The sequence below is a fragment of the Bufo bufo genome, chromosome 2, assembly GCF_905171765.1.
Source record: "Bufo bufo chromosome 2, aBufBuf1.1, whole genome shotgun sequence".
Taxonomy (NCBI): domain Eukaryota; kingdom Metazoa; phylum Chordata; class Amphibia; order Anura; family Bufonidae; genus Bufo; species Bufo bufo.
Genome location: NC_053390.1, coordinates 537901532 through 537928709, shown reverse-complemented (window position 1 = coordinate 537928709; position 27178 = coordinate 537901532). Strand labels below are relative to the sequence as shown.

General features: G+C 44.8%; 1 protein-coding gene across 1 annotated transcript in view; it reads left to right on the top strand.

Moving 5' to 3' along the window:
- CCNI (cyclin I) overlaps positions 1-27178 on the top strand; it is a 65614-nt gene that overhangs the window by 25458 nt on the left and 12978 nt on the right. Inside the window, exons 3-4 of the mRNA XM_040418022.1 lie at positions 18023-18157; positions 23589-23663. Of these exons, the coding sequence (XP_040273956.1) occupies positions 18023-18157; positions 23589-23663 (210 nt within the window). The remainder of the gene's footprint in view (positions 1-18022; positions 18158-23588; positions 23664-27178) is intronic.

The following is a 27178-nucleotide window of genomic DNA, read 5'->3' as shown; positions in this document are numbered from 1 at the left end:
CGCTGACCGCTCCCTACTCCACCATATCTGCTGCAACCACTGCCTGGTGCTGGTGCAGCGGAATGACGTCATTGCGCCTTCTGCAATCTGCAGACAGCAGAGGCCTGTACCGAGTGGTGCTCTCCATTCATTGTGGAAATGCTGGGGCTCGATGAGTTTTACATGTGGAGACACTTAGGCGGAATATTGCAGTGTGGGCAGGCTCTAAGGGAGCATCATACTGCATGGGAGGCACCAAAAGGGAATAATACAATGAGGAGGCACTAAGGGGACATCACACTGCTTGGGGGGGCACTAAAGGTGCATCATGCTGCATGGGTAAAGTCTGGGGGTATAACACTGCATGCAGGTTTAGTAAAGGGGCATCATACTATGTGGGAATGCAAAAAGGTGTCATCCTACTGCATAGGGCCACTAAGGGGTATAATACAGCGTCGGCAGACTCTAAGGGAGAACCATCCAGTATGAGGGTACTAAGAGGGCATAATACAGCATGAGGGGGCATTAAGGTGTCCTCATACTGCATGGGGGCACTAGGGGGGTGGGGTATGATACAGCGTGGGCAGGCTCTAAAGGAGGACCATGCAGCATGAGGGTACTAAGGGGGTGTAATACCATGTGTGGAGGCACTAAAGAGGCATCATACTGCATGGGGGCATCATGCTGTGTGGGGACGCAAAGGGGGCATCATATTGCATCGGAGTACAGATGGGGCATTCTGCTGTGGGTGCATTATACTGAGTGGGGGCACTAAGTGGGTATCATACTGAATATGAAGGCACTAAGAGGGCATCATACTATGCCTGGGGCATTAAAGGGGCATCGTACTGTGTGAGGGCACTAAATGGGCATCATACAGTCTATGGGATGGGGGAATAAGAGGTCTTCATTACTGTCTGATGGGTATTAAGGTCTCTAAAGCGCTGCAGAATATGTCAGTGCTATATAAGCAAGAGAAAGAAATAAGGGAGCACCATTTTTGTCTGGGAGCTCCTTTACTGTGTGTGGGGATACAAGGGAACTACTGGGTTGGATCGGGTGTGTATGGATTACATGGTTAAATGTAAAAAGAAACCATTTTGCTATGTGCTGCGTGCCTTTTTGTAGTTTTTACTTTGCAGGTCCTCTTTATGCTATACATTGGTTTGAGGTCATCCCACGTGGCAGCCAGTGACCATGTACTGGAATTAAACAGGGCTCCTCATTTTCTGCTGGGGTCTCACGACCAAGAAGATAAGCTTCTGTATTGTGATGGTAGTTTTTTAAAAACTATTTTTTTATTCTAAGCATCAGAGTAAAAAAATAAAATAAAAATCAAAACAACATTTTCTGTCCAGCATCTGTTACTGATAGAATGTCTCTGCATTCCATAGAAAGAACAGTTTCTTCCATAGTGTGCATTCTGTAGAACGTCGTGTTCCATGTGTGTTTTGATGTGCTAAGGCCTTCTTCATAGTAATAATCTGTATTATCTGCTTATGGGAAGGTTTTAATTGTGTCTGCATCTTAGTACTGCACAATTGGGCCTCTTGCACACGACCGTGGTTTGGTTCCGCATCCGAGCCGCGTTTTTTGCGGCTCGGGTGCGGGACCCATTCACTTCAGTGGGACCGCAAAACATGCGAACAGCACTCCATGTGTTGTCCGCATCCGTTGCTCCGTTCCATTGCCCTGCCAAAATTATAGATCATGTCCCATTCTTGTCTGTTTTGCGGACAAGAATAGGCATTTCTATAATGGGCCGTCCGTTCCGCAAATTGCAGAAGGCACACGGGCGGCATCCGTGTTTTGCGGATCTGCAATTTGCGGACCGCAAAACACGGCAAGAGGCCTTATGGCGTAGATAGCTTGAATCCCAGCCAGTAAATAAATGGCGTGTCTACAGAGAGGTTTTCCTGTTGTATATACAGATAGCACAGAATATACCAGGAATGCCTGGACTTCTGTATTTTCAAAAAAAATTCAACAATATTTTTGGCCTCTGTTCACACTGACCCCTTCAGGTTTCTGTTACTGGTGACGGGCAGAATTTTGCTGCCTTATTCTGCTTAGTTACAAAAAAAAGCACCTGAAGCCTAATGGATCCTGCTGTGCTTTAAAGGGTGTTTTCTTGCCTAGGAGCTACTCTTGTCCTACTCTTAGGTTTATGGACACCATAAGGCTACTTTCACACGAGCGGATGCTGTGCGTGACATCCGCTCCGTGAATGACAGCCAAGACCCGATGCAGACTGCAGAAGCATGGAGCATTAACATGATTGATAATGCTCCATGCCTCTCTGTGATCTCTTTACTACGAAATCACAGTGAGATAAAGTTGTCACTGTGATTTCGTAGTAAAGAGATCACAGAGAGGCACGGAGCATTATCAGTCATGTTACTGCTCCGTGCTTCTGCAGTCTGCATCGGGTCTTGGCTGTCATTCACGGAGCGGATGTGACGCACGGCATCCGCTCGTGTGAAACAGCCCTAAGACTTTCAGCTGCTTTTACGGCATAAACTTTTATACCCTTCACCTCTTTGTTGCCTTTTTGGCTTTGGAATTGCTGAGGAGTGTTGTTTAGATAGAGGTAATATAACTTAGCTTGCCTAGTCTGCTGCCATTGTACAGAGCAAGCTGCCTCTCCGTTTTTTTTTTTGTTTTTTTTTGGCACATGGGTTAGTATAGGACCAAAGAAGAGGAGGATATTTTAATGAGTAATGCCAATATTTAGAGTTCCTTTAGTAACTAGTTTCTATCATATGTTCAATTTTGCGCTCACTATTGCAATAGATGGGTTTTATTTTATATTAGTTCACCATAGATTTATTGCTCTGTCGTGCACATATTGAGGCACATTCAACCAGCTCGCTTATTATTATTATTTTTTAAGTAAAAAAAAAATAAAAAATAGGTGTATTGGCAACACCTGTTTTTAATTTGCGTCTCGTTTATTATTCCATAAATGGGTTATCCGACCCCTATAATGCCCCGGCAAATGCCCGGGCCCCTCGCACAGATTGTACTTACCTCACTCCCTGGCACACGCTTTGCTTCTGTTGCCCGTACAGCCGCTGCTGCATCTCCCCTAGTGTCACCCGTGATGCTAGAGAGGCTTGTCCCCGTCACAACCTGCTATTGGCTGTAACCCCTCCCCTCCTCTGCCGGATGTTTTGATGCAGCGGTGGCCGTGCAGGCATCATCTAGTGGTTGTTTTCTTGTATGACAGGTTCAAATTTACTAAGACTTCTCTGATTGGTTTGCGCATTGACCAGAAAAAATGTTGCATCTCTGTCTCTTTTAATGTAAAATATTGCACAGGCTCCCGCTCAAAAGAGACTGGAAAAATACAGTAAGCCTGATAAGGAGAGTACACATAAGACTGTTTATGCGCCTAATTCAGGGGCAAAAAAATAAAAAAGCTCACCAACCTAAATGGGTTGGAAAAAAGTTACAAAAGTTTGAAAACCTCTGAATTAGTCTTAAAACTCTAAATAGGTGCAACAGACGCAAATGTCTCCAAAACGGGCGTAAAATCTGTTGGTAAATGAGACTTAAGAAATAAGCCTGTCGGAAACAGGCGCAGACACTATAGTGAATGAGCCCCATTGTGTGTTTCCCTGCTGTGCCTTTCACTAATTCATTTGCAGGTAATTTCTAACTAGCTGCCGCATACTGTACACCAAGCTCGGTAGGTTTGCTTTGGAAGCCAGAAGCATTACTTTTTCCCACGTTGATCACTGGATCATGTGAGGTTTGAAGGTTGAATCCCAGGCCACTGTTTTCAGTGCACGTTTGAAGTCGACTCAAAAGGTTGAAGGGTCAGTGCCCTAAGTATACAATGCTCCTCTAGAATCCCATTATCTGATACAGCATGTATTGCATCAGTTTTATGTGTAGAGAAGCTGACGCTGGCTTTCTATACTCCTGTGGAGGCCAGTGCTGTAGGCCGTTGTTCACCAGAGGTGGTATTGCCATGTGCCACCAGTGCAGGAGACAAGAAAATGACCACCGAGCATGTCACCATGCAGATACCCTGAAAACGACAGATTATCTTGTAAACCCTGTCCAGTCAGTACAGTGCAGAGGACCTATAAAGGTCTTGGTGATCTTTGCACCCAGATAGGAGACTTACTGCACCTTGCAACACTTGGTGACGTGGAGACATCATCTGAATGTTCTGCTATGTTGGTAACACAAACTCTGCTGTAGTCCTAGTAGTTAAAGGGTTTCTATCACTTCGTATGACATATTTAGCTGTCAGACACTAGCGATCCGCTAGTGTCTGCTCTGCCCAACCATCCTAATATGATAGGTTTTGGGGCAGCCGTTTTGCTAAAATAACAACTTATATCTATATGCTAATGAGCCTCTAGGTGCTATGGGGGCGTCATTAGCACCTAGAGGCTCCGTCTACCTTCATAAACTGTCGCCGCCCAGCGCGTCCCTCCAGCCCGCCCATCTCCTGCTGAATGCGATCCTCTCCATGCGCGTCTCTGTTCTGCGCATGCGCAATGAATGTCTGACCGCTTCCCTGCTCAGACATCTCCACTGCGCCTGCGCCGATGACATCATAGTGCTCCGAGGAACAGGCGCAGTGGAGATGTCTGAGCAGGGAAGCGGTCAGACATTCATTGCGCATGCGCAGAACAGAGACGCGCATGGAGAGGATCGCATTCAGCAGGAGATGGGCGGGCTGGAGGGACGCGCTGGGCGGCGACAGTTTATGAAGGTAGACGGAGCCTCTAGGTCAGGGATCAGCAACCTCCGGCACTCCAGCTGTTGTGAAACTACAATTCCCAGCATGCTCCACTCATTTCTATGAGAGTTCTGAGAAGAGCAGAGCAAGTATGCATGCTGGGAGTTGTAGTTTCACAACACCTGGAGTGCCGGAGGTTGCCTACCCCTGCTCTAGGTGCTAATGACGCCCCCATAGCACCTAGAGGCTCATTAGCATATAGATATAAGTTGTTATTTTAGCAAAACGGCTGCCCCAAAACCTATCATATTAGGATGGTTGGGCAGAGCAGACACTAGCGGATCGCTAGTGTCTGACACCTAAATATGTCATACGAAGTGATAGAAACCCTTTAAACACGTTTACAACCATTCACGATAAGACTAGTGTCTGACATTTTACCTCCATTCACACACATGACAGTTTACCTAACAAGCCAACCGTGTCATGAAATATGTCCATTGTCGATCAGTAGTTTGTTTTCAGCAGAGACTTAACTAGTGGAGGTGCAGCAGGGGCCCACTTGCATGGAGGTGCCCACCAGGGGACGACTCAAGCTAGTGCAACTTACAAATGTATCGGCAACCAAAGGACCCGAGATAGAGCAGGGGGTCATGGCTGGGTGGGTGCCTACAACCAATGTCTGGACCACGCACAATATTTCAGTATGCTAGCAAAGTGCAAGGACGTAGTTGTAAGGGGATGTCTCGCTACGGTAATTTGGGGATAGGGTCAGGTGAGTATCATTATATATTTTTTTTCCCCAGCAAGATGGCTGATGCACATGCAATTATTGGGATTGAAACATTCAGCCCTGATAATCGACTGATTGTGAACGGAGGCGAGAGCTGCATTTACATGCAGCAGTCCCCTCTGACGTATGGGGAGGAGTGCACGCTACTGCTATTGCAACGATGAACGAACATTATGTGATCAGTGGCACACTTGCACGGGTTAATTGTTTGTTCCCGATAATCAGCCCATTCTAAAAGGCCTTAAAGAGGACCTTTCACGTTTTTTTAATTTTTTTTTTATTCTAGATAAATACCTTTTACTTGCGGGGTACCCCTGAATGTTTTTTAAAATTATCCCTCTTACGCCCCGCTGTGCCTCCTGCAGTTTTCACAGGTACAGGGAGGAGGAGACGCCAGGGTTTCTCAATGGGCATCTCCTTCTCCCTGGCTGTGACGTTCTCGACTATGATTGGATCGAGGCACAGCCAGGGAGAAGGAGACGCCCATTGAGAAACCCTGGCGTCTCCTCCTCCCTGTACCTGTGCTCAGTATTAGCATACTGAGCGGGAAAACTGCAGGAGGCACAGCAGGGCGTAGGAGGGATATTTTAAAAAAACATTCAGGGGTACCCCGCAAGTAAAGGTATTTATCTAGAATAAAACCAAAACTGTGAAAGGTCCTCTTTAACACCCAAAGTAATGAGTGCAGTGGCCAGTAGGCACTTGGCTTTGGATCTTCTAGCAGGCCAATGGGTTTTCTGGTTTGCTGTGAGATGGGCCTAAGGCTACTTTCACACTGCCATTTCTGGGTCCGCCTGTGAGATCCGTTTCAGGGCACTCACAAGTGGCCCCAAATGGATCAGTTTAGCCCCAATGCACTCTGAATAGATAAGGATCCGTTCAGAATGCATCAGTTTGGCTCTGTTCAGCCTCCATTACGCTCTGAAGGCGGACACCAAAACGCTGCTTGCAGCATTTTGGTGTCTGCCTGGCGGTGCGGAGCCAAACGGATCCGTCCTGACTTACAATGTAAGTCAATGGGGACGGATCCGTTTACATTGACACAATATTGGTGCAATTGTAAACGGATCCGTCCCCCATTGACTTTCAATGTAAGTCAGGACGGATCCGTTTGACTTAGACTTTTTTTTTACTTAGTTATGCAGACGGATCCCTACTGAACGGATACCAGCGTTTGCATTTATAGGTGCGGATCCGTCTGTGCAGATACCAGACGGATCCGTGAAAGTAGCCTTATCTATGTGTATGCCATATCACTGTCTGATGGCTGTACTTTAATTGCACATGATTTTGACAACTGGATGGGGAAGGGTGTTTGGGTATGGGTTTTTTATCGTTTGTACCTTTTTGTTATATCTTTTAAATCTCAATAAAAATTATCTCATTAAAAAGTTAGTTACTTGCTTGCTTCCCTTTTGAAAGTTTGTACGGCCAAATCAAAAATTCTTGATGGCCCCAAAGGAACCTTATGGGGTTTCTTTCTATTTGCAGTCACCATGTATAGCTTACCTGCACTACAGTCCCTTGTGTCCTCATTTGTCTGTCAGGTAGTCTCGTGTGAGCGGTGCTTGTTCCTGCATACATTGCTGAAATATCTGGGGAATTGTTTTTGGCCAGTATCTGATGCTTGTCATGATTTTAAAAAATAAAAATCAGACCTCATGTAGTACATAACACTCTTTTTCCAACAAAGTTAGAACCAGCCCTGAGATCCAGAGATCTCCGCATTCATTGCTCCAATTGTTCTGCTAGATTTATTTCTGGCTGGCAGTTCAGGGTGTGTCCTTTCTTAGGGAGTGTGTCCCTACTGCTGTAGCTCTCTCCCTGCCGCCGACACAGCTTCTAACAGAAGACATGGCTGGTGGCAGTTGAAGATTTAAACTGAGGTTGTGCGACCAGACAGAAAAAAAAGGAAAAGAACAAACAGTAGGTGGCACCATACAGATAGATTTTATTGAATAACTCAGTGGATATACAAAACTTTTTAATTACCGTATTTTTCGCTTTATAAGACGCACCTGATAAGACGCACCTAGGTTTTTGAGGAGGAAAATAAGAAAAAAATATTTTGAACCAAAAGGTGTGCTTTTGGTAGGTTTTGAACTAATGGTGGTCTGTGGATGACGCACTATTATGGGGATCTGTGGATGACGCACTATTATGGGGGATCTGTGGATGACGCACTGTTATGGGGGATCTGTGGATGATGCACTGTTATGGGGGGATCTGTGGATTACACTGATGGGGGATCTGTGGATTACACTGATGGGGGATCTGTGGATGACATAAGTATCATCTACAGATCCCCCATCAGATGCATCAGTGTGGAGGAAGGAGGCGGAGACACTCATGGCGGGGCCCGGTGCAGTGACTCTACTCTAATACACCGGGCCCCGCAACTGTTAAATACATTCAATCTGATCTATATGTAAATGTATACGCACTTTTCGGTACTTACTGTAGTACCGTAAGTATAGCATTAAGATGGCGCAGACCGGCAGCTCCCTCGGTCATGTGCCGCCTGCCGCAGCTCCCTCCTCATACGCCGCCTGCCCCAGCTCCATGAACAGGCAAGCGGCGCATGACAGAGGGAGCTGGGGCAGGCGGCGCATGACAGAGGGAGCTGGGGAAGGCGGCGCATGACAAAGGGAGATGCCGGTCTGCGCCGTCCTAATGCTATACTTACGGTACTACAGTAAGTACCGAACAGTGCGTATACATTTAGATATAGATCAGATTGAATGTATTTAACAGTTGCGGGGCCCGGTGTATTAGAGTAGAGTCACTGCACCGGGCCCCGCCATGAGTGTCCCGCCTCCTCCCTCCACACTGATACTTCGCTGGCCGCGCTGTGCAGCATAGCGGCCAGCGAAGTATCCGCTTTATAAGACGCACGACCATTTCCCCCCCACTTTTGGGGGGGGGGGGGGGAAGTTAATCTTATAAAGCGGTACATGCAATTACAAAAGTAATCAGATCCAGATGCAGAATATTTTTGAGGCACATCCCCTTTAAAGAGGCTCCCCAGGTATTTTTTAAAATGGGCTGCCAGCAACCTGTCTTAGAACGTGAGCAGGACTGGTTGCCTCCACTTGCAGAGCTGCCTAGGAGGGGGAGTTGTTCGAATTAATTTGCTCTAGCATGTTCCCTCCAATCCAGGATCTTACTGTGAACTAATGCCCGCACTGTATGTACACAGGTAATTTGGCTGCTTAACTACCAAACATGCTATTATAGGAAATTAAGTGGTGGGGGGGTTTCAGTACTTAGCCATGTTAGTTCTCTGATTAATCCGTAGAGGACCCTTGCTGTATATGTACGGCGCTAGTGGACGTGACTTAAGGACCAGCGCCGTACATGTATGGCAGGCTGATCGGGCAGGTGCAGGAGCTGCAGTCACTGCCGGGCTCCTGCTGCATACGCCGGCATAGGTGAAAACACAGATGCCGGAGTATTATCTCCTTGTATGCTGTGAGGGTTTGCTGAGGGTATAGGTGCCCTCCGCATCTCCATCGGGTTCCCGCGCTGCAGTGGCAGGGACCCGATGGCAGAAAAGGCAAGCCCGATGCCTTCCATAGGCATCGGGGCTTGCCTTCTATGGAAGCCTGTAAGATCCAGCCACTTAGGCTGGGTCTCACAGGCAGGCTGTCTGCATAAAAGCTGACAGCCAATGCATTACAATACGGGTTGTATTGTAATGCATTGCAGAGGGGATTAGACCCCAGAAGTGGAAGTCCCAGAGTGGGACAAAAATAAAAAGTAAAAAAAGTGTTTTTCATAATAAAAAAATTATTAAGTTTCAAGTAAAAACAAACAGAAAACGACCGGCTCTATAAAAATATCACATGATCCACCCCCTCACCTGAATAAAACAATCATTTTTTTTGTCACCTTACATTACAAAAAGTGCAATACCAAGAGATCAAAAAGGCGAATGCCCCCCGTCCCCCCCAAAAAAATCGCCACATTCATAACGACCTGCTGTATAAAAATATCACATGTTCTAACCCCTCAGATGAACACCGTAAAAAAAAGTGTCAAGCCATTTTTTGTCACCTTACATCACAAAACGTGTAGTACCAAGTGATCAAAAAGTCAGACGCACCCCAAAATAGTACCATTCAAACTGTCATCTCATCCTGCAAAAAATGAGGCACTACCTAAGACAGTTGCCAAAAAAAAATATGGAGACACAAAAGTTTTATTATGTAAAACTGAAACAAATAACCATCAAAAGTAGTCATATTTGGTATTGTCACATCCGTAACAACCTGCTCTCTAAAAATAGCACATGATCTAATCTGTCAGATGAACATTGTAAATAACAAAAAATAGGTGCCAAAACAGCTATTTTTTGTTACCTTGCCTCACAAAAAGTGTAATATAGAACAACCAAAAATCATATGTACCCTAAAATAGTACCAACAAAACTGCCACGTTATCCCGTACTTTTCAAAATGGGGTAACTTTTTTGGAGTTTCTACTCTAGGGGTGCATCAGGGAGTCTGACATGGCAACTTAAAATGATCCCAGTGAAATCTGCCCTCCAAAAACCATATGGCATTCCTTTCCTTCTGTGCCCTGCCGTGTGCCCGTACAGCAGTTTCCGACCACATATGGCGTGTTTCTGTAAACATTCTGACAGAATCAGGGTAATAAATATTGAGTTTTGTTTGGCTGTTAACCCTTGCTTTGTTACTGCAAAAAATGGATTAAAATGGAAAATCTGCCAAAAAAGTGAAATTCAGAAATGTCATCTCCATTTTCCTTTAATTCTTGTGTAACACCTAAAGGTTTAGCAAAGTTTGTAAAATCAGTTTTGAATACCTTGAGGGGTGTAGTTCCTAAAATGGGGTCACTTATGGGTGGTTTCTATAATGTAAGCCCCACAAAGTGACTTCAGACCTGAACTGGTCCTTAAAAAGTGGGTTTTGGAAATTTTTCAAAAAAATGTAAAGATTTGCTTCTAAACTTCTAAGCCTTCTAACGTCCCCAAAAAATAAAATGTCATTCTCACAATGATCCAAACATAAAGTAGACATATGGGAAATGTAAAGTAATAACTATTATATAAGGTATCACTATCTGTTTTAAAAGCAGAGAAATTGAAATTTGGAAAGTTGCGAATTTTTCCAATTTATTTATTTTTGTAAATTTTGTTTTTATTTTTTTAAATAAAAATGAAAAATATTGACAGAAATTTACCACTATCATGAAGTACAATGTGTCACGAGAAAACAATCTCAGAATGGCTTGGATATGTAAAAGCGTTCCAAAGTTATTACATAAAGTGACACATGTCAAATTTCCAAAAAACAGCCTGGTCCTTAAAGGGACACTGACAGGCCCAAAAAGCATATTTAGGTATATATATGACAGTACAGGTCTTATAAAGTGTATTAGAATCATCTAAGTATCCCCCCTGTCCACCTTATAAATACAGTAAAATGAAGTTTTATAACCTGCTGGAATCGTGTTCAATCTGCCCAAGGGGCGGCGTTTCATCTCAACTTGCGCACAGCCAGCCTCGCCACAACTGCCATTTGAAGCGCCGCCCAGCTCATCAATATTCACTTCGCTGGGCGGCTACTCTGAAGCGCTGCTCTGAACTGTGCCCGGCGCATGCGCATAAAGCAGAGGCTGCATCGGCCTCTGAGATGCAGACTGTGCGCAGGAGCGATGTGATCCCGGCCAGTGAGGGTGCCTGGCGCATGCGCTGAAGATGATCCGGAGGCCGATGCCCATAGGATTGTATTGGGCATGCGTCGGGGACAGTAGTAGCCGCCCAGCAAAGTGAATATTGATGAGCTGGGCGGCGCTTCAAACGGCAGTTGGGGCGGCTGGCTGGGCGCAAGTGGAGATGAAACTCCGCCCCTTGGGCAGATTGAACGCTATTCAAGCAGGTTATAAAACTTCATTTTACTGTATTTATAAGGTGGACAGGGGGGATACTTAGATGATTTTAATACACTTTATAAGACCTGTACTGTCATATATATATACCTAAATATGCATATTGGGCCTGTCAGTGTCCCTTTAAGGTAAAAAATGTCAGGGTCCTGAAGGGGTTAAGAGATGGGAGGTAAATATTATTTTATGCTTCTATGCAGTCATTTCATGTGAATGGGCTGTGGTGCTACAGACAAGTATTCATTGTGGCAGCAAGCAGAGTTGTTACTATGTACAGTTAGATAGTAAAGTCTCATGTCCATCGAAGGCAACGGAACATTTGAGGCACAGCAAACAAACCTGGCATTGTGTGGCATATCAGCTGTCCTCTGTGGGCACTGGTCTTCTTAGCTATAGCAGTGAACCCTCTGGCACTAGATTGTCTTATTCAGCTAAAGTTTGCGATGAAGTTTGTCCCAAATCAGGCACCTTCTAAAACATCTTTCTTCTTATGGAAGAGCTAGTCTGGCAGGACAGTTTTGTTATCCAGGGAGGGACATTTATCAAGGCCTATATGCCACAATGTAAATAAAAGTTGCACATTACGGCGCACGGTATGTGTGCGCCATAATTTGCCACTTTTTGAGCTTCTCTGCAGCTTGTAGCTTCAGTTTTTGGCGCATGGCCATGCAGAGATGCACCTGATTTAGGGTCCATTCACACATCTGTGTGTCTTGTGGATCCGCAAAACACGGAAACACCGGCAATGTGCGTTCCGCATTTTGCAGACCGCGCATCGCCTGCACTAATAGAATATGCCTATTCTTGTCCGCAATTGCGGACAAGAATAGGGCATGTTCTATTTTTTTCAGGAACGGAAATGCGGACTTGGAAGTGCGGGTAGAAATAGAAATGAATGGGTCTGCAAAATGCGGAACGGAATTGTGGATGTGTGAATAGAGCCTTATTAAGAGGCTTCTGCCTCTTAACAAATCAGGCGCATCTCACGCCAGTGCAGGAAGATCAGGACTGGTGGATGGATCCGCCAGTCTTGATATATCCAGTGTGTCTAGAAAGTAGATTGTTGTTGTTGTCCAGAACAGTTTTTAATCTTTTCGCAAAAAAAATAAAAAATCCTTATGGCTCCTGTAGTGTCACCGATGACTCGCAAGATTAAACATGTATATAATATAGAGTTACAGGAACCTCATCATAGACCTTCATCCCCCATGTATTGTGAACACTCTGTTAGCAAGCAACTTTATTTTACGGAATTTATGCAGGAATCCCGTCGGATCCAATTAGAGTGAAATCGGATCCAGCAGCTGTCGGAGACGGTAACTTCTGTAGTTTGTTCCACTGCTGGAACAGACTACCGGAGTTATAAAACGCCGATACAAGGACTCTTTCACACGAGCGAGTTTTCTGTCAGGATGTAATGTGTGTAATGAACGCACAGCATCCGGACTGAATCCTGACCCATTCATTTCAATGGGTCTGTGTTAGGGATCGACCGATATTGATTTTTTTAGGGCCGATAACTTGTGAACTTTCAGGCTGATAGCCGATAATTTATACCGATATTCTGTGAAATTTCATTTTTGAAAAAAAATAATTCCTACACACATCTGATGAAAATGAATATTTTTATTGTTAATGTGTAGTTTTTTTTTTTTTTTTGTAAATCTTTCTTTTTTATTTATATTTTGGTGTTTATTTTTTACTGACTTTTAACCCCCTAGGGAATAGCCCTTGTCCTATTCACCCTGATAGATCTCTATCAGGGTGAATAGGATCTCACACTGTCCCTGCTGCTCTGTGCTTTGTGCACACAGCAGCATGGAGCTTATCATGGCAGCCAGGGCTTCAATAGCGTCCTGGCTGCCATGGTAACTGATCGGAGCCCCAGGCTACACTGCTGGGGCTCCGATCGGAGGAGAAGGGGAGAGGGGACCCTGTGGCCACTGCCACCAATGATTAAAAGTGGGGGGGCGCACTGCGCCACCAATGTTTTTAATACTGGGGTGGGGGGCGCACTGCGCCACCAATGATTAATACTGGCGGGCTTGGGGGGCCATACTGCGCCACCGATGAACATAAATCTCTAATTTATCATATACAGGAGGCGGGAGCTGGCTGCAGAATCACATAGCCGGCTCCTGACCTCTATGAGCTGTAGCTGCGATCCGCGGCACCTAAGGGGTTAACTACCGCAGATCGCAGCTACCGCTCATAGAGGTCGGGAGCCGGCTATGTGATTCTGCAGCCAGCTCCCGCCTCCTGTTCAATTTGAATGAATGAGTAAGTCAACATCATTGGTGGAGCGGTGGCCACAGCCCTTCCCCTCCTCTTGTCCTCCCTCCTCTCATTGGCGGCAGCAGCAGCACAGGGGGAGGAGACACTGCTTCCTTCTCCCCTGTGCTGCTGAGGGAACACGGAGAGCGCTGAGAGCAGCGCATTCTGTGTTCCCATTAAGTTATCGGCATATCGGAAAAATAGATACCGATAACTGTCAAAATCCTGAATATCGGCCGATAATATCGGTAAAACCGATAATCGGTCGATCCCTAGTCTGTGTACACACATTATCGGAGTTCAATAAAAATTCACCCTATATTCTATATTGTGCGTTTTTCATGCAACTCTGCCTCCATAGAAGTGAAAGGGGTTTGTTTGAAAAACGTAAGGCATCCGGATGCAATGCATTTATCCCTGATGGGTGCTAGGAGATGTAGATTGTTGTTCTTCAGTTTTTCTCCACGCTTGTGAAAACGCCTACAATCCGGACAGGAAAAACAGAAACACTGAACGCAATCGCAGAATAAACTGATTGAACTTGCATGCAAAACCATGTGTTTTTTACGGAACAGATCTGGTTGATGCCTCCTTCAAACTTCAAACCATTCCCCCTAATGTCTGCCCTCAGGGAGAGTCAGGTGGTTTCCATACATGTAAGATTGTTTGCCAGCTCCTCCACCTCAAGGGGTTTTCCAAATGTTTTTTTATTTATTTATTTTACTGATGAGCTATCCCCAGGATAGGTCATGAGTATCTGGTGGGCGTCAGACACCTGGGATCTCCACCGATCAGCTGTTTAAGAAAGCAGCGGCGCTCACTGTAGCTTTTTCTAGGCTGCGTGACGTTATGTTCGTCTGTCATATGGCCTAGGGGCAGCTCAGCCCCATAGAAGAGAATGGGGCTGAGCTGCAATACCATTCACAGGCAATATGCAATGTACAGCGCTGTAGTTGGTAATCCGGAGAAGGCCGCGGCTCTACTGCAAGCCTTCTCAAACAGCTGATCAGCTGGGGTTTCCAGGTGACGAACCCCCCACTGATCAGATACTGATGACTAGAGTTGAGTGAAACCTTTTGGCAGGTTTGGGTTCGGGGTTTAAATGAATGCCAAAGGGAATGCCTTCAGAGGCATTCGGTTTTGCGTGCCGTCATAATACAAGTGTATGGCCATCAGAACGGAACCCTTGGAGATGGCCATACACTTGTATAATGCGGCATGTGGGCATTGAAATATGTGATTCTATGAGAACAGAATCCATTACGTAATTCACTTAAACCCCGAACTCGAACCTGAGGATAGGTCATCAGTAAAAATAAACACTTTAAAACCCCTTTAAATCTGCAGGTACCTGCTAATAACAGGGAGATGTATATTTTCACACAAATTTGTGTATATATAGTTGGGATCGGTACTTGTGGATGAGGAAGGCAATGACATGACACAGGCTTCCAAGAGTTTAAAAAAAGTTTTTTTCATCCAACCCAAGATAATGGCATCCAAGTTATACATTGACTTTTATGACTCCACGCAAAATAAACCATAAACGGCAACATAAAGTCCTTGCCTGTCTGAGCACTAAGTAAACACAGGGGCTTTCTAACCTATGCACTCAGCTTAAACAGTAGATCAGGCTTGGCACAACAAGCAGGTCTTGCAGCTTTCTGACACTGAATGAGATTTCCAGCCCTTTATCTATTTCCCCCAGCAATGACGCCAATAGCTTCACCTGGGTTGACTCTGGCTAGGGGAAAGTGGTGTACTGGAGTGGGGAGGAACTGAAAAGTCCCACTACCAACACCTATCTGCCCTTCCGTAAAAATCTAGCCCGTCAGACAACTTTGAAAAAGCAGCCTCAGCAAACTACACTTTGCTGAAGCAACCCGACTTTCCTGGATTCTTTTACCTAGGCCATCTGAGCATTCTGGGTGAGATTCACCCCTCCAATACCTTTCCAGATGGTGTTCTATAGTCCTGAGATAGCACTATGTAAGTGTAGATAGAAATTATCCAGACTAAACCCAGCCCTCTCCTCCAACACTTCTTGGCTCATGTGCACTAGCCTGAGAGGGGGAGAAGGAGGGGGTAGCAGACATGGCTGCAGCCTAAGAGAAAGTTGTACTGCTTTTCTTTTGTATTTTTCATGGTCTGAAATTGTGATATCTGAGGAAACAAGAGCAAAATTGTATGCTTGGATTCAGGCCCAGTGGCCCTAGTTCCATTTTAAGCTGGCCCTGCACATTAGTTATTTGTTGGCCAAACACAACAATTTTGACCATCTAATGTGTGTTGGTTCCTCCTGACTCTCCTCTGTCAGCAGATGGACTTCAACTACCTGATTCCTTTGTTCTTGGGGGAAAAAAGACTTTCATGGACTTTCTCCCCTCTGTGATTCTTGGCCTAGCTGTACATACAACTGCACGGGGGAGCTGGGAGAGAAAGCTATTGTCCACACAACTGTGTATATCCAGCTTTACCTTCTGTTCTGGCAAGATATGACAAATCTGATACATGAAAGATTAGTAGAAGTATAACAATTAAAGGGGTTGGCCACTTTTTGTTTACCGTTGACCAATATGTAGGTAAGATGACTATATGGCACCTACTAATGTAGCCTTCGTTGAAATTCTGTGCCATTTGCTATTTCATAAGTTATGCCCTATTGTTGGCCATGTCTTTTCTACTGTTCACACAGAAGTCCTGTCCATAAAATGGCTGCCGATGGAGAGTCATGTGACCAGGCAAATCACCTCCATGTGGTGTCTCCTCCGTTCAAATACAGTGCACCTACCATCTGCACTTGCACTGCTGGGAGTTTAGTTCAGGTGCAGTGAATTTATGTGAGAAGGCTGAGTCATGTGTCTGGTCACATGGCCCTCTACTAGTGGCCATCTTATGGACCGCACAGAAAATGTATCAAGGGGACATGGTTTATGAAATATAGCAAACAGCACAGAAGATCAACAAAGGCTATATTAGTAAGTGCCATATAGGCATCTTACATTAGTCAATTGGTCAATCCCCTTTAACTTCAGAGAAAAATGCTCATATCATGTAGGACCTACAATGCAGCTCTGTAGGCCGTAACCAAAGAGTAGTTTTTGTGGTTCTTTCATATACACTTTGAATTGGTTGTGACAGACCTGAGTTTGCAGCTGTGTTTGTCCTAGGCACAACCATCACAATGAGGCAGATAAGCCAATACATTATCTTAAGAGAACAGGAGGTACAGCAGATGTATCCAGCTTTCTGTAGTCTATGAGCCATTTCCCAATATGACAGGTGGTTATATGGGTTTGAACCTTGTGTCAAGTTCAGTAATGCTTTGATGTCCCTGGTGCCACCAGTATATATACCTGTATCTGCCAACAGATTGGGAGCCAAATGCAGGTCCCATGTGCTTCCTGGAGGTAATTGTCCTCTTAAAGGCAATCTGTTACCAGGAAATTCACCAGGCCAAATAACGTAATGACATGTTTCACTTAGTCAAGTGCACCAGGGGCGGACACAAGTTACTCTGTGCAGCCTTGCTCCTCCTTCTTCCTCTGCCAGACCCTCCCTCCTCCTTGATGGACAGGGCCAGCCAAGATGGCTATGCAGGAACCCTGTCAATCAAGGAGAGGGAGGGGTTGGCACAGGAAGCAAAGGTGCACAGACTAGCTTGGGCCCGCCCTCGCTGCACTTCACTTAGTGAAAGGTATCATTCCATTCAGCTGACTTAGCACTACAAGGCATTGTGCCTGGCTTAACACTGAATTTCCCCCCTTTAAAACCTCTGCACTGAAAATGAATATGAATACCACTGTGTTCTGTGTGACAGGTTCTCTTTAAATGACTTTGTACAAAACACATAATTGGAGGTTCCGTCATCAAGGTGCACTAGCAAAACTGCGTCTTGAGCTCTGCTACGGCTTCGTTTTTCCGTCTGATTATACATTGCTTGTTTCCATGGTTACGGCCACCCTGCAATCCAACAGTGGTGGCCATGCTTATAGACCTTAAAGGGTCACTGAGTTTTCAGCAATCTTTTAACATGTCATAGAGACATATCAAACATTCTGATTGGTGGGGTCTGAGTGCAGAGATCCCACCGATCACTAGAATGAGGAGAGAGAAGGAGACAGAATCAAGACTGGACCATAGACTTTCTATTGAGCCAGTCTCACTTCTCTCCCCTTGTTGTAGTTATTGGTGGGGGGTCTTGGCACTCAGCCCACCACTGATCAAAAGTTTTGATATGTCACTATGACATCTCTAAAGTTTGCTGAAAACTCGGTGACCTTTGAATGTGGATATGCTGAAGTTTGAAAGTGCTGGTTCTGGATTAATTCATTCTACCCCCTCCCCCTCTTTATATTGTTTAATAGGATGCAGCTATTTCTCCACAACAGCGGGAAGAGGTGATCCACTGGTTGGCCAAACTGAAGCACCAGTTCCATGTTTACCCAGAAACCCTCGCTCTGGCCATAAGTATTTTGGACCGTTTTCTGGCCTCTGTAAAGGTGATCACTCCTATTGTCTATGGTTACCAATTGGCGCACAGTGTGAAATACTGCACTTAAAACCTCAAAAAGATTGGCGTCTTTTTTTTCTTCAAAAAACATGAATAAATGGATGTCATGGAACGTCACATTATAGTATTTAGGAAAATCTCCCTTGAAATTATCTTGCCATTCCCTGATCAGACACTCATTGGGCACGAAGTTTGTTGTGTAGATACTGTATTTAAAGGGACTGTGTCATCAGAAAATGACCCATTGTTCAAATTGCGTTTTTACACACAACATTTTTTTAGATTTTTTTTCTATCTACTATTTAAAAAATGTAGATCATTATGCAATTTTTACACTGAGCAGTAGACCTAATAATAGGTCATAATTTCCTGTTCCTTTTCAGTAGCTATTATCGGCAGGATTACAATGACAGATATCCCCTCTATAGATAACCAGGATCCACCATTTAGGCTACTTTCACACTGGCGTTTTGGCTTTCCGTTTGTGAGATCCGTTCAGGGCTCTCACAAGCGGTCCAAATCGGATCCGTTTTGCCCTAATGCATTCTGAATGGAAAAGGATCCGCTCAGAATGCATCAGTTTGCCTCCGATCAGTCACCATTCCGCTCTGGAGGCCGACAGCAAAACGCACACAATCTGGCACAATAGAAAACTGATCCGTCTCCCATTGACTTTCAGTGGAGTTCATGACGGATCTGTCTTGGTTATGTTACAGATAATACAAACGGAACCGTTCATGACGGATGCATGTGGTTGTATTATTGTAACGGATCCGTTTTTGCAGATCCATGACGGATCCGCCCAAAACGCGGGTGTGAAAGTAGCCTGATCTATTCCCTCCTTGTATAGTGACTTCTGCACAGGTCACAGAGCATGCCTAGAAAAATATCCCTTAGGCCTCTTTCACACTGGCGTGTGCCGTATTGCGGACCGCGTTACACGGGTGCTGTTCTGTGGGCATTCCACATCACGGATGCGGACCCATTCACTTGAATGGATCTGCAAATCCGGAGATGCGGAATGGTGCGGAACGGAACCACGGAACGGAACCCTACGGAAGCACTACGGAGTGCTTCCATAGGGTTTCGTCCCGTACTTCCGTTCTGCAAAAAGATAGAACATGTCCTATCTTTTTGTGGAACGGCCGGATCGCGGACCCATTCAAATGAATGGGTCCACGATCCTCTGCGGCTGCCCCACGGACTGTGCTCGTGCATTGCGGCCCGCATTTTGCGGGCGGCAGCACGACCACGGGGCGCACACGCCAGTGTGAAAGAGGCCTTAGAAGTCAGTGAGGTTCCCTCCTGACCATTGTGTCTGTGGCCCATGGTGGCTGCTGTCAAAGAACAGGAAGTCTTGATATATTTTAGGCCTAGTGGCCAGTGTAATTACTGCAGGATTTTAGGATTTTTATTTAAATATAGATAGTAACATGAAATTTTTTTTATAATTCTTTTAAAAAAATGTTACGAAAAATTCTAAAAATATGTTTAACATAAAAACTTGGTTTAAACAGAAGGTCATTTTCTGATGACACATTCCCATTACGTTTAGGCTATGTGAACATCTGCATTTAGATTCCAGTATTCTATTCCGGCATAGGAACTTGATGGATCCCATTCATTATAATAGCGTCCATTTGGTTTCTGGAGCATTTTGCCGGACAAAATACAGCTGCATGCAGTGGTATTTTGTCCTTTTTTCTTTGTCGTTAACATTCACCACAGATGTGAACCTAGCCTTAAAGGGACATTGTCACCTCGGAAACCCTAACTAAGCTAGTACTAGAAGTATACTTGTGCACACGCAGGAGTCCCCTCTATGGATCACAGTTGGCCTGCAGGTGCACCGCAGAGGAACGTGAGTGACTGGATATCGGCATCCCACTATTCACGGATTACTGTAGTGTAGTAAGGGTTTCCAAGGGGAGGTAATCTCTATACCTCGATACCCAAAAATGAGTATGCCTGCTGTTCTCCCCAATATCCTTCTTATGTGCCAGACACATATACTTATGTCTAGTTATGCTGAATTACAGTAAAGTCTGACACACAGGTGGTGGTAGTAGACTAGTTGTATATGCCTTAAAGTAGCTGTCCGAGTGTTTAATACTGATGATCTATCCTTATTGGTGGGGCTCCTACCGATCACCTATTTGAAGAGCCATCTCGCAGCTTACCCAGCACAGTGCTGTACATTGTTCAGTGGCTGTACTTGGTATTGCAGCTCAGCCCCATTTACTTAACTAAGGCCGAATGCACACGGCCGTGTTCCGCGGCTGAGAGCGGTTCGTGGTATGCCGGGCTGGATTCCTGTTCAGAGCAGGAGCGCACGGCGTCATTGGTTGCTATGATGCCGTGCGCTTCATGTAGCCGCTGCACTACAGTAATACACTCGTATAGTGTATTACTGTAGTGCAGCGGTGGCATGAAGCGCACGGCGTCATAGCAACCAATGACGCCGTGCGCTCCTGCTCTGAACAGGAACCCAGCCCGGCATACCACGAACCGCTCTCAGCCGCGGAACACGGCCTAAGACTGAGCTGTGCCTAGCCCATGTGACCGATGGATGTGACTTCCGTGGCCTAGGTGGTGGCTGTGGCGCTCCAAAGAGCCTCAGTCTCTTTAAACAGCTGATCACCAGGGGTGCTGGGAGTCGGATGCCTACCAATCGGATACTGATGACCTATCCTGATGCAACCATTAATCGATAAACTAACTTCATGGCCAGTAGCAGGCAAATAGTTTTTGTTTATCTGATCCGTTGATCTCTCCCCATTTAAACACATACATGTACTGGGGACTGGGCAGGGATAGCAGTCAGCTGAGTGATCACTCGGCCGGCAGAAAGTTCTGTGACCACCTAATGCACTAGTGCAGGGGTACAAGGAGCATTACACGGGTGCAGGTTTCCAAACCAAATCCGCACAGATTCCCATGTGCATTTCTGCATCAAATACCGCATGTGTTACTTGATGCAGTTTTGCCGCAGATCTTGCCTCTTGCATTGCAAAAGTTGAAATTCACAAATGTACAAAAAAATTGCACAAAGAATTGACATGCTGCAAATGTGATAATCTGCATAGCAGGTCAATTTCCACCCAGAAGAAAGAAGCCAAGTGTACATGGGATTTGTCTAATCTCATACATGTTGCTGGTACCGGATTATGCTGTGCTTTTTCCGCACAAGAATCTGCGTGGAAAAACCATGTGTAATCCGCAACGTGTGCAGGGGCCTACTGCTAGAAGTCATGGAAGGAACTGTTCTATAAACTTTGTGCTGTGCATTGTCAGTCTTTGAACAGATATTTAATGTCATATTTGCTACTTTTTGTCCATATTTTAGTTTCTTATCTTAATTGCATTTAATTTGTCTTTACTGCCCAATTCTCTGTATTTTGTGCTATTGACTGAACAAATGAGTGTTCAACAGGTAAGGGTAGGTATCACATCTGCGGTAAAGGTAATCCTGTAGTCTGTTCCGGCAGAGGCGTTACCGTAACTGGCATAGCCGCAAACTGACACACACAGGCCAATTCCCATTGACTATAATGGCATCTGATAGGGATCTGGCAGCTTTTGGTCAGACAAAAACCACTGCATGCAGCAGTATTTGTCTGGCTGGAAGCTGATATTTATGCTGAAAGGCTGTCAGATCCCATTAGTCAGTGAGGATCAAGCAGTGCCCGGTGGTACTCTGCTATGCCTCGAACTCCCTTAGTGACCACCAATACATATAGGCATTTTCTATTAAGTGCCGATGATGTGCGGTCCGCAAAATGCAGAACGCACATCGCCGATGTCCGTGTTTTGCGGATCTGTGGAATGGACCCTTACAGTGGTCACTAAGGGGCTTTAGGCTGGGCTGCCGCCTTTTCACGTGCAGCGGAGAGCTGGGACTTGGCTCCCACACGAGAGCCGCACTTCTGCTCTAACAGCCCAGACTGGCAAGACTGCTGATCCCGGCTGTTTAACCCCTTAATGGCTCCCGCCGCTTGTAAGCGGTGACAGAGGGAGCAGACTCCCTCTGTCTCCCATTGTCACCCTGCAAATGCGTTGACGGGTTTCTGATGATGTATAAAGGCTAGCTGGGGACTAGTGTTTTCTAGCAGGCTGTGACTCTCTGGTGCAGCCTGCTGGTCAATGTCAGTATAGCACTGACCTTAAAATGCAATGCCTTATAGGGGATAGTGCATTGTATTTTAAAAGCAGATTGCCTGTGATTGTCTCCATGTGGGACTATTAAGTGTTAATTAAAAAAAAAAAAAAGTAGAAAATAAACATTTATTAAATAAAAAAATTCCAATAAAAAATCCTTCCCCCCCCCCCCCATAATACGCTTTTCATTGGAAATAAAATTGCAAAAATAAAATCTCCCCCACATGTTTGGTATCACTGCATCCATAATGATCGCACTACACAAATATGTAAATGATTCCCCATGGTGAACACCGTAACAACAAAAAAATGGCAGAATGGCTAATTCATTATTAGTCGCCACCGAAAAAACTTAATAACAAGTGATCAAAAAGAGGAATCTACCCCAAAATGATACCAATGAAAACTACAAATCGCCCCACAAAAATCAAACCCTCACACAGCTCCATAGAAAGAAAAAGGAAAAAAAAGTTATGGGTCTTAACAAGCAGCGAGGCAAAAAAATTTTTTTTTCCTTTTTTAAAAAACAAAAAAAGGGTTTTATTGCACAAAAGTTGTTGTATAACTTAAAAAAAAAAAATTGTATTTGGTATCGCTGTAATCATACTGACCCAGAGAATAAAGCTATCATGTTATTTATACCGAAAAATGAACGCCGTAAAAATTATAGTGTAAAAACTCAGCGGCATTATTGCTGTTTTTTCTCCATCTCCCTCCCAGAAAGAGTTAATCTGAAAGTTATGTGTACCCTAAAATGACACCATTACAAAACTGCAACTTGTCCCATAAAACAACAAGCCCTCCTACAGCTACATAGACTGAAAAAATAAAAAAGTTATAGCTCTTGGAAGGCGACGATGAAAAAAGGAAGAAAAATGCTTGGTCAGTAAGGCCCAAAACAGGCTGGTCACGAAGGGGTTAAAACAGATATGACCGTAGCATAAACTGGTAAAACAGAGAGGAGGTCAGACATCTGTTAAAACTGGTATTAGACCAAAAAGCTTTGAAACAGTTCAGCTTATATAGGACAAAACCCAATACTCCAAGCCCAGCTAAAATGTTCCGTCTGTCCTTCTGGTGCCTTTATTGGTAAGTGCAATCTGTGAAACGTGACCTTGTGTATACCAGAGATGGACGGGATCATCTAGGGATCAACATGACTGAGTCTTCCATGGAATGTTTCAGTCCGGTATACGCTATACTGGAGTAAAAAGGTAGAAATAATGAACATGGATGCTAAATATGTTGTCTTTTATTGGCAGGCCCATCCAAAGTACCTGCGGTGCATTGCAATCAGCTGCTTCTACCTTGCTACCAAAACCGTTGAGGAGGATGAAGTAAGTTCAGTTCAGCTTCATTTCTCACGACATCTCCATTTAGGATGAAATGTAGTTATTTAAAAGGGACTCTGTCACCCTGATTTTGGCCTATTCTCTTCAGTAGTTTGTGTAGTATCGCAGAAAAGGAGTGCAGATCACTAATTTAGTTTATTGTCCTACCGCCCCCAGTTTCCCTGCGGTCAGCGACACAAAGCTGCGTTGAAATACTAGTCAGGACTGCTGTGCTGTTCTAACATAATGGAGAGGACTCATGCGCAGCAGTCCTGACAATGTATTTCAACGCAGCTCTGAGCGCTGTCAACAGGGGGCAGTAGCAAAATAAAGTGATCTGGACTTCATATCTGCAGTACTGCTAATGTATTTTTACCACTGTCCTAAATAATTAGTACAATCTTTAATCGTACAATTTTCATACGGTCAGCACACAAGGATTTACAACGATCGGTATGCCTTCAGAAGGATGCAACCAATGGAGGAGCCTTTTCATTTGTCGGCGGGACGTGGGGCATTTTTAAACTGGGAGATGGTGGGGAACAAACATCGTCAGCCCATGTAAAAGAGCCTTAACACATTTGACTAAATATTTCTGTAGCAAGGGGCATATATTATAGACAGGAGTGGGCGTTGGCTAGAGAGACCTCCCAAAGGTGTCAGGGGCTCGGGCTACATAGTGACTTGGGCTGTCTACTCAACTAATGTAAGTCAATGAGATCCACCAGTTGCCACTATTGCGACACAACAGTAACAAGCAGAGTTGGAATCCTAGAGACTGCAGTGTTGTGGTGGCAGCAGCACTACGCTGTGATCATTGATCATGCACTGGGTGTTGCAGCCCTAGCCTTAAAGGGGTTGTCCAGGATTTTGAAAATGATAGACTATCCTGAAGATAGGCAATCGGTATTACATCAGTGGGGCCTGATGTCGCCCTGTGTCTCCTCCTTGTAGCTCCGACACAGAAGTCAGCGCCAGAACTACACAGCTTTGTTCTTTGTGTAGTGGATGAAGCGGCTCATGTCACTGGTAGCATAGCAGCAGTTACCAGCTGCGTCCACTGCACAATCCACATGACCGGAATAAGGCTACTTTCACATCTGCGTTTTTGCTGGATCCGTCATGGATCGGCAAAAACGCTTCAGTCATGATAATACAACCGTCTGCATCAGTTATGAACGGATCCGGTTGTATTATCTCTAAAATAACCATGATGGATCCGTCTCTAAAACCATTGTAAGTCAGTGGGGGACGGATCTGTTTTCTTTTGTCAAGGGAAAGCACAGGTGTGAAAGTAGCCTAAGGGTACATGCACACGACCGTATGTGTGTTGCGGTCCACAAATTGCGGATCCACAAAAAAAAAAAAGACATCCGTATGCCATCCTTCTCTTTTTTTTTTTTTTTTTTGCGGATCCATTGTAACAATGCCTAAAACGGACAAGAATAGGACATGTTCTATTTTTTTTTTTTTTTTTGCGGGGCTACAGAATGGACATAATGATGTGGACCGCACACTGTCATAACTTCATAAATGAATTTTTACTGTAAAAAACCATTTCCCGAACTCTGGTTCGGTTCCAAGTGGTACTCGGTACAGTATTAGAACAAAGTCGATTCGCTCATCCCTAGTCAGGGGTACATATAAATTAGGGTGTAATTTATATAATTTTTTTCCTATGCAGATATATAAAAAATAAAATAAAAAAATAAAGAGTTTTGGTTTAGTTTATTTTTCAGGCCATTCATGTTTCTCCTGAAATAACCTGATAATTAAATTCTTCAAGTTAGGCCTCATGCACACGACCGCTGTGTGTTTTGCGGTCCACAAATTGCGGATGGCGTCCGTGTGCTTTCCGCAATTTGCGTAACGTCACGGACAGCCATTGATATGCAAAACGGACAAGAATAGGGCAGATTATATATTTTTTGCGGACCACGGAACGGAGCAACAGATGCGAACAGCACACGGAGTGCTGTCCGCATCTTTTGCGGCCCCATTAAAATGAATGGGTCCGCATCCTATCTGCAAAAAAAACGGAACGGACATGGAAACAAACAACGTTCGTGTGCATGTAGCCTAAGGCCTCACACACGACCGTTGTTTTGCTCCGCATCTGAGCTGCAGTTTTTGCGGCTCGGGTGCGGACCCACTCACCTTAATGGGGCCGCAAAAGATGCGGACAGCACTCCGTGTGCTGTCTGCATCCGTTGCTCCGTTCCGTGGTCCGCAAAAAAAATATAACCTGTCCTATTCTTGCCCGTTTTGCGGACAAGGATAGGCAGTTATATCAATGGCTGTCCGTGCCGTTCCACAAATTGCGGGGAGCACACGGACGCCGTCCGTGTTTTGCAGACCGCAAAACACACAGCGGTCGTGTGCATGAGGCCTAACTTGAAGAATTTAATTATCAGGTTATTTCAGGAGAAGCATGAATGGCCTGAAAAATAAACTAAACCAAAACTCTTTTTTTTTTTTATATATCTGCATAGGAACAAATTATATAAATTACACCCTAATTTATATGTACCCCTGACTAGGGATGAGCGAATCGACTTCGCATAAAACTTAGTTCTAATACTGTATGGAGTACCACTTGGAACCAGAGTTCGGGAAATGGTTTTTTACAGTAAAACTTTCATTTATGAAGTTATTGCGCGAAGTCTCGCGAAGCAATAACTTCGGCTCATCGGAACCAATACATTCTAATACTGTACGGAGCTCCTGCTGCGTACAGTATTAGGGTCCATTCACACGTCCGTTGTTTCTTTCCTGATCTGTTCCGTTTTTTGCGGAACAGATCTGGACCCATTCATTTTCAATGGGTCCTGAAAAAAAATCAGACATTGAGCTGTCCGGTTTTTTTCAGAACCCATTGAAAATGAATGGGTCCAGATCTGGTCCAGATCTGTTCCGCAAAAAACGGAACAGATCAGGAAAGAAACAACGGACGTGTGAATGGACCCTTAGAATGCAGTTTTATGCAAATCTACTTCAGATGTTTCATTAGAAGGCGATTCGCTCGTCCCTACCCCTGACCAATGCCCAAAAATAACTTTTCTCTTGCATAAAACAAGGCCTCAGACAGCCACGTAAGTGAAAAAAATAGACAGGTTATGGCTGCTGAATAAGGGGTCAATAAGGGGTTAAAAGATATGCATCAATGATTTCCAGAGCTACAGGGTAACAATTGGGGGGGTGTCAGGGTTTTGGACCCCCCACCAATCTGATATTGATGACCTATCTTCATAGGCCTTCAGTAATAAAATCCTGGACAACCCATTTAAGGGTCCATTCACACGTCCGTTGTTTCTTTCCTGATCTGTTCCGTTTTTTGCGGAACAGATCTGGACCCATTCGTTTTCAATGTCAGCTCAATGTCAGATTTTTTTTTTCAGGACCCATTGAAAATGAATTGGTCCAGATCTGTTCCGCAAAAAACGGAACAGATCAGGAAAGAAACAACGGACGTGTGAATGGACCCTTATAAGGAGCTGAACCCGGACATATCCCCTTTTCCA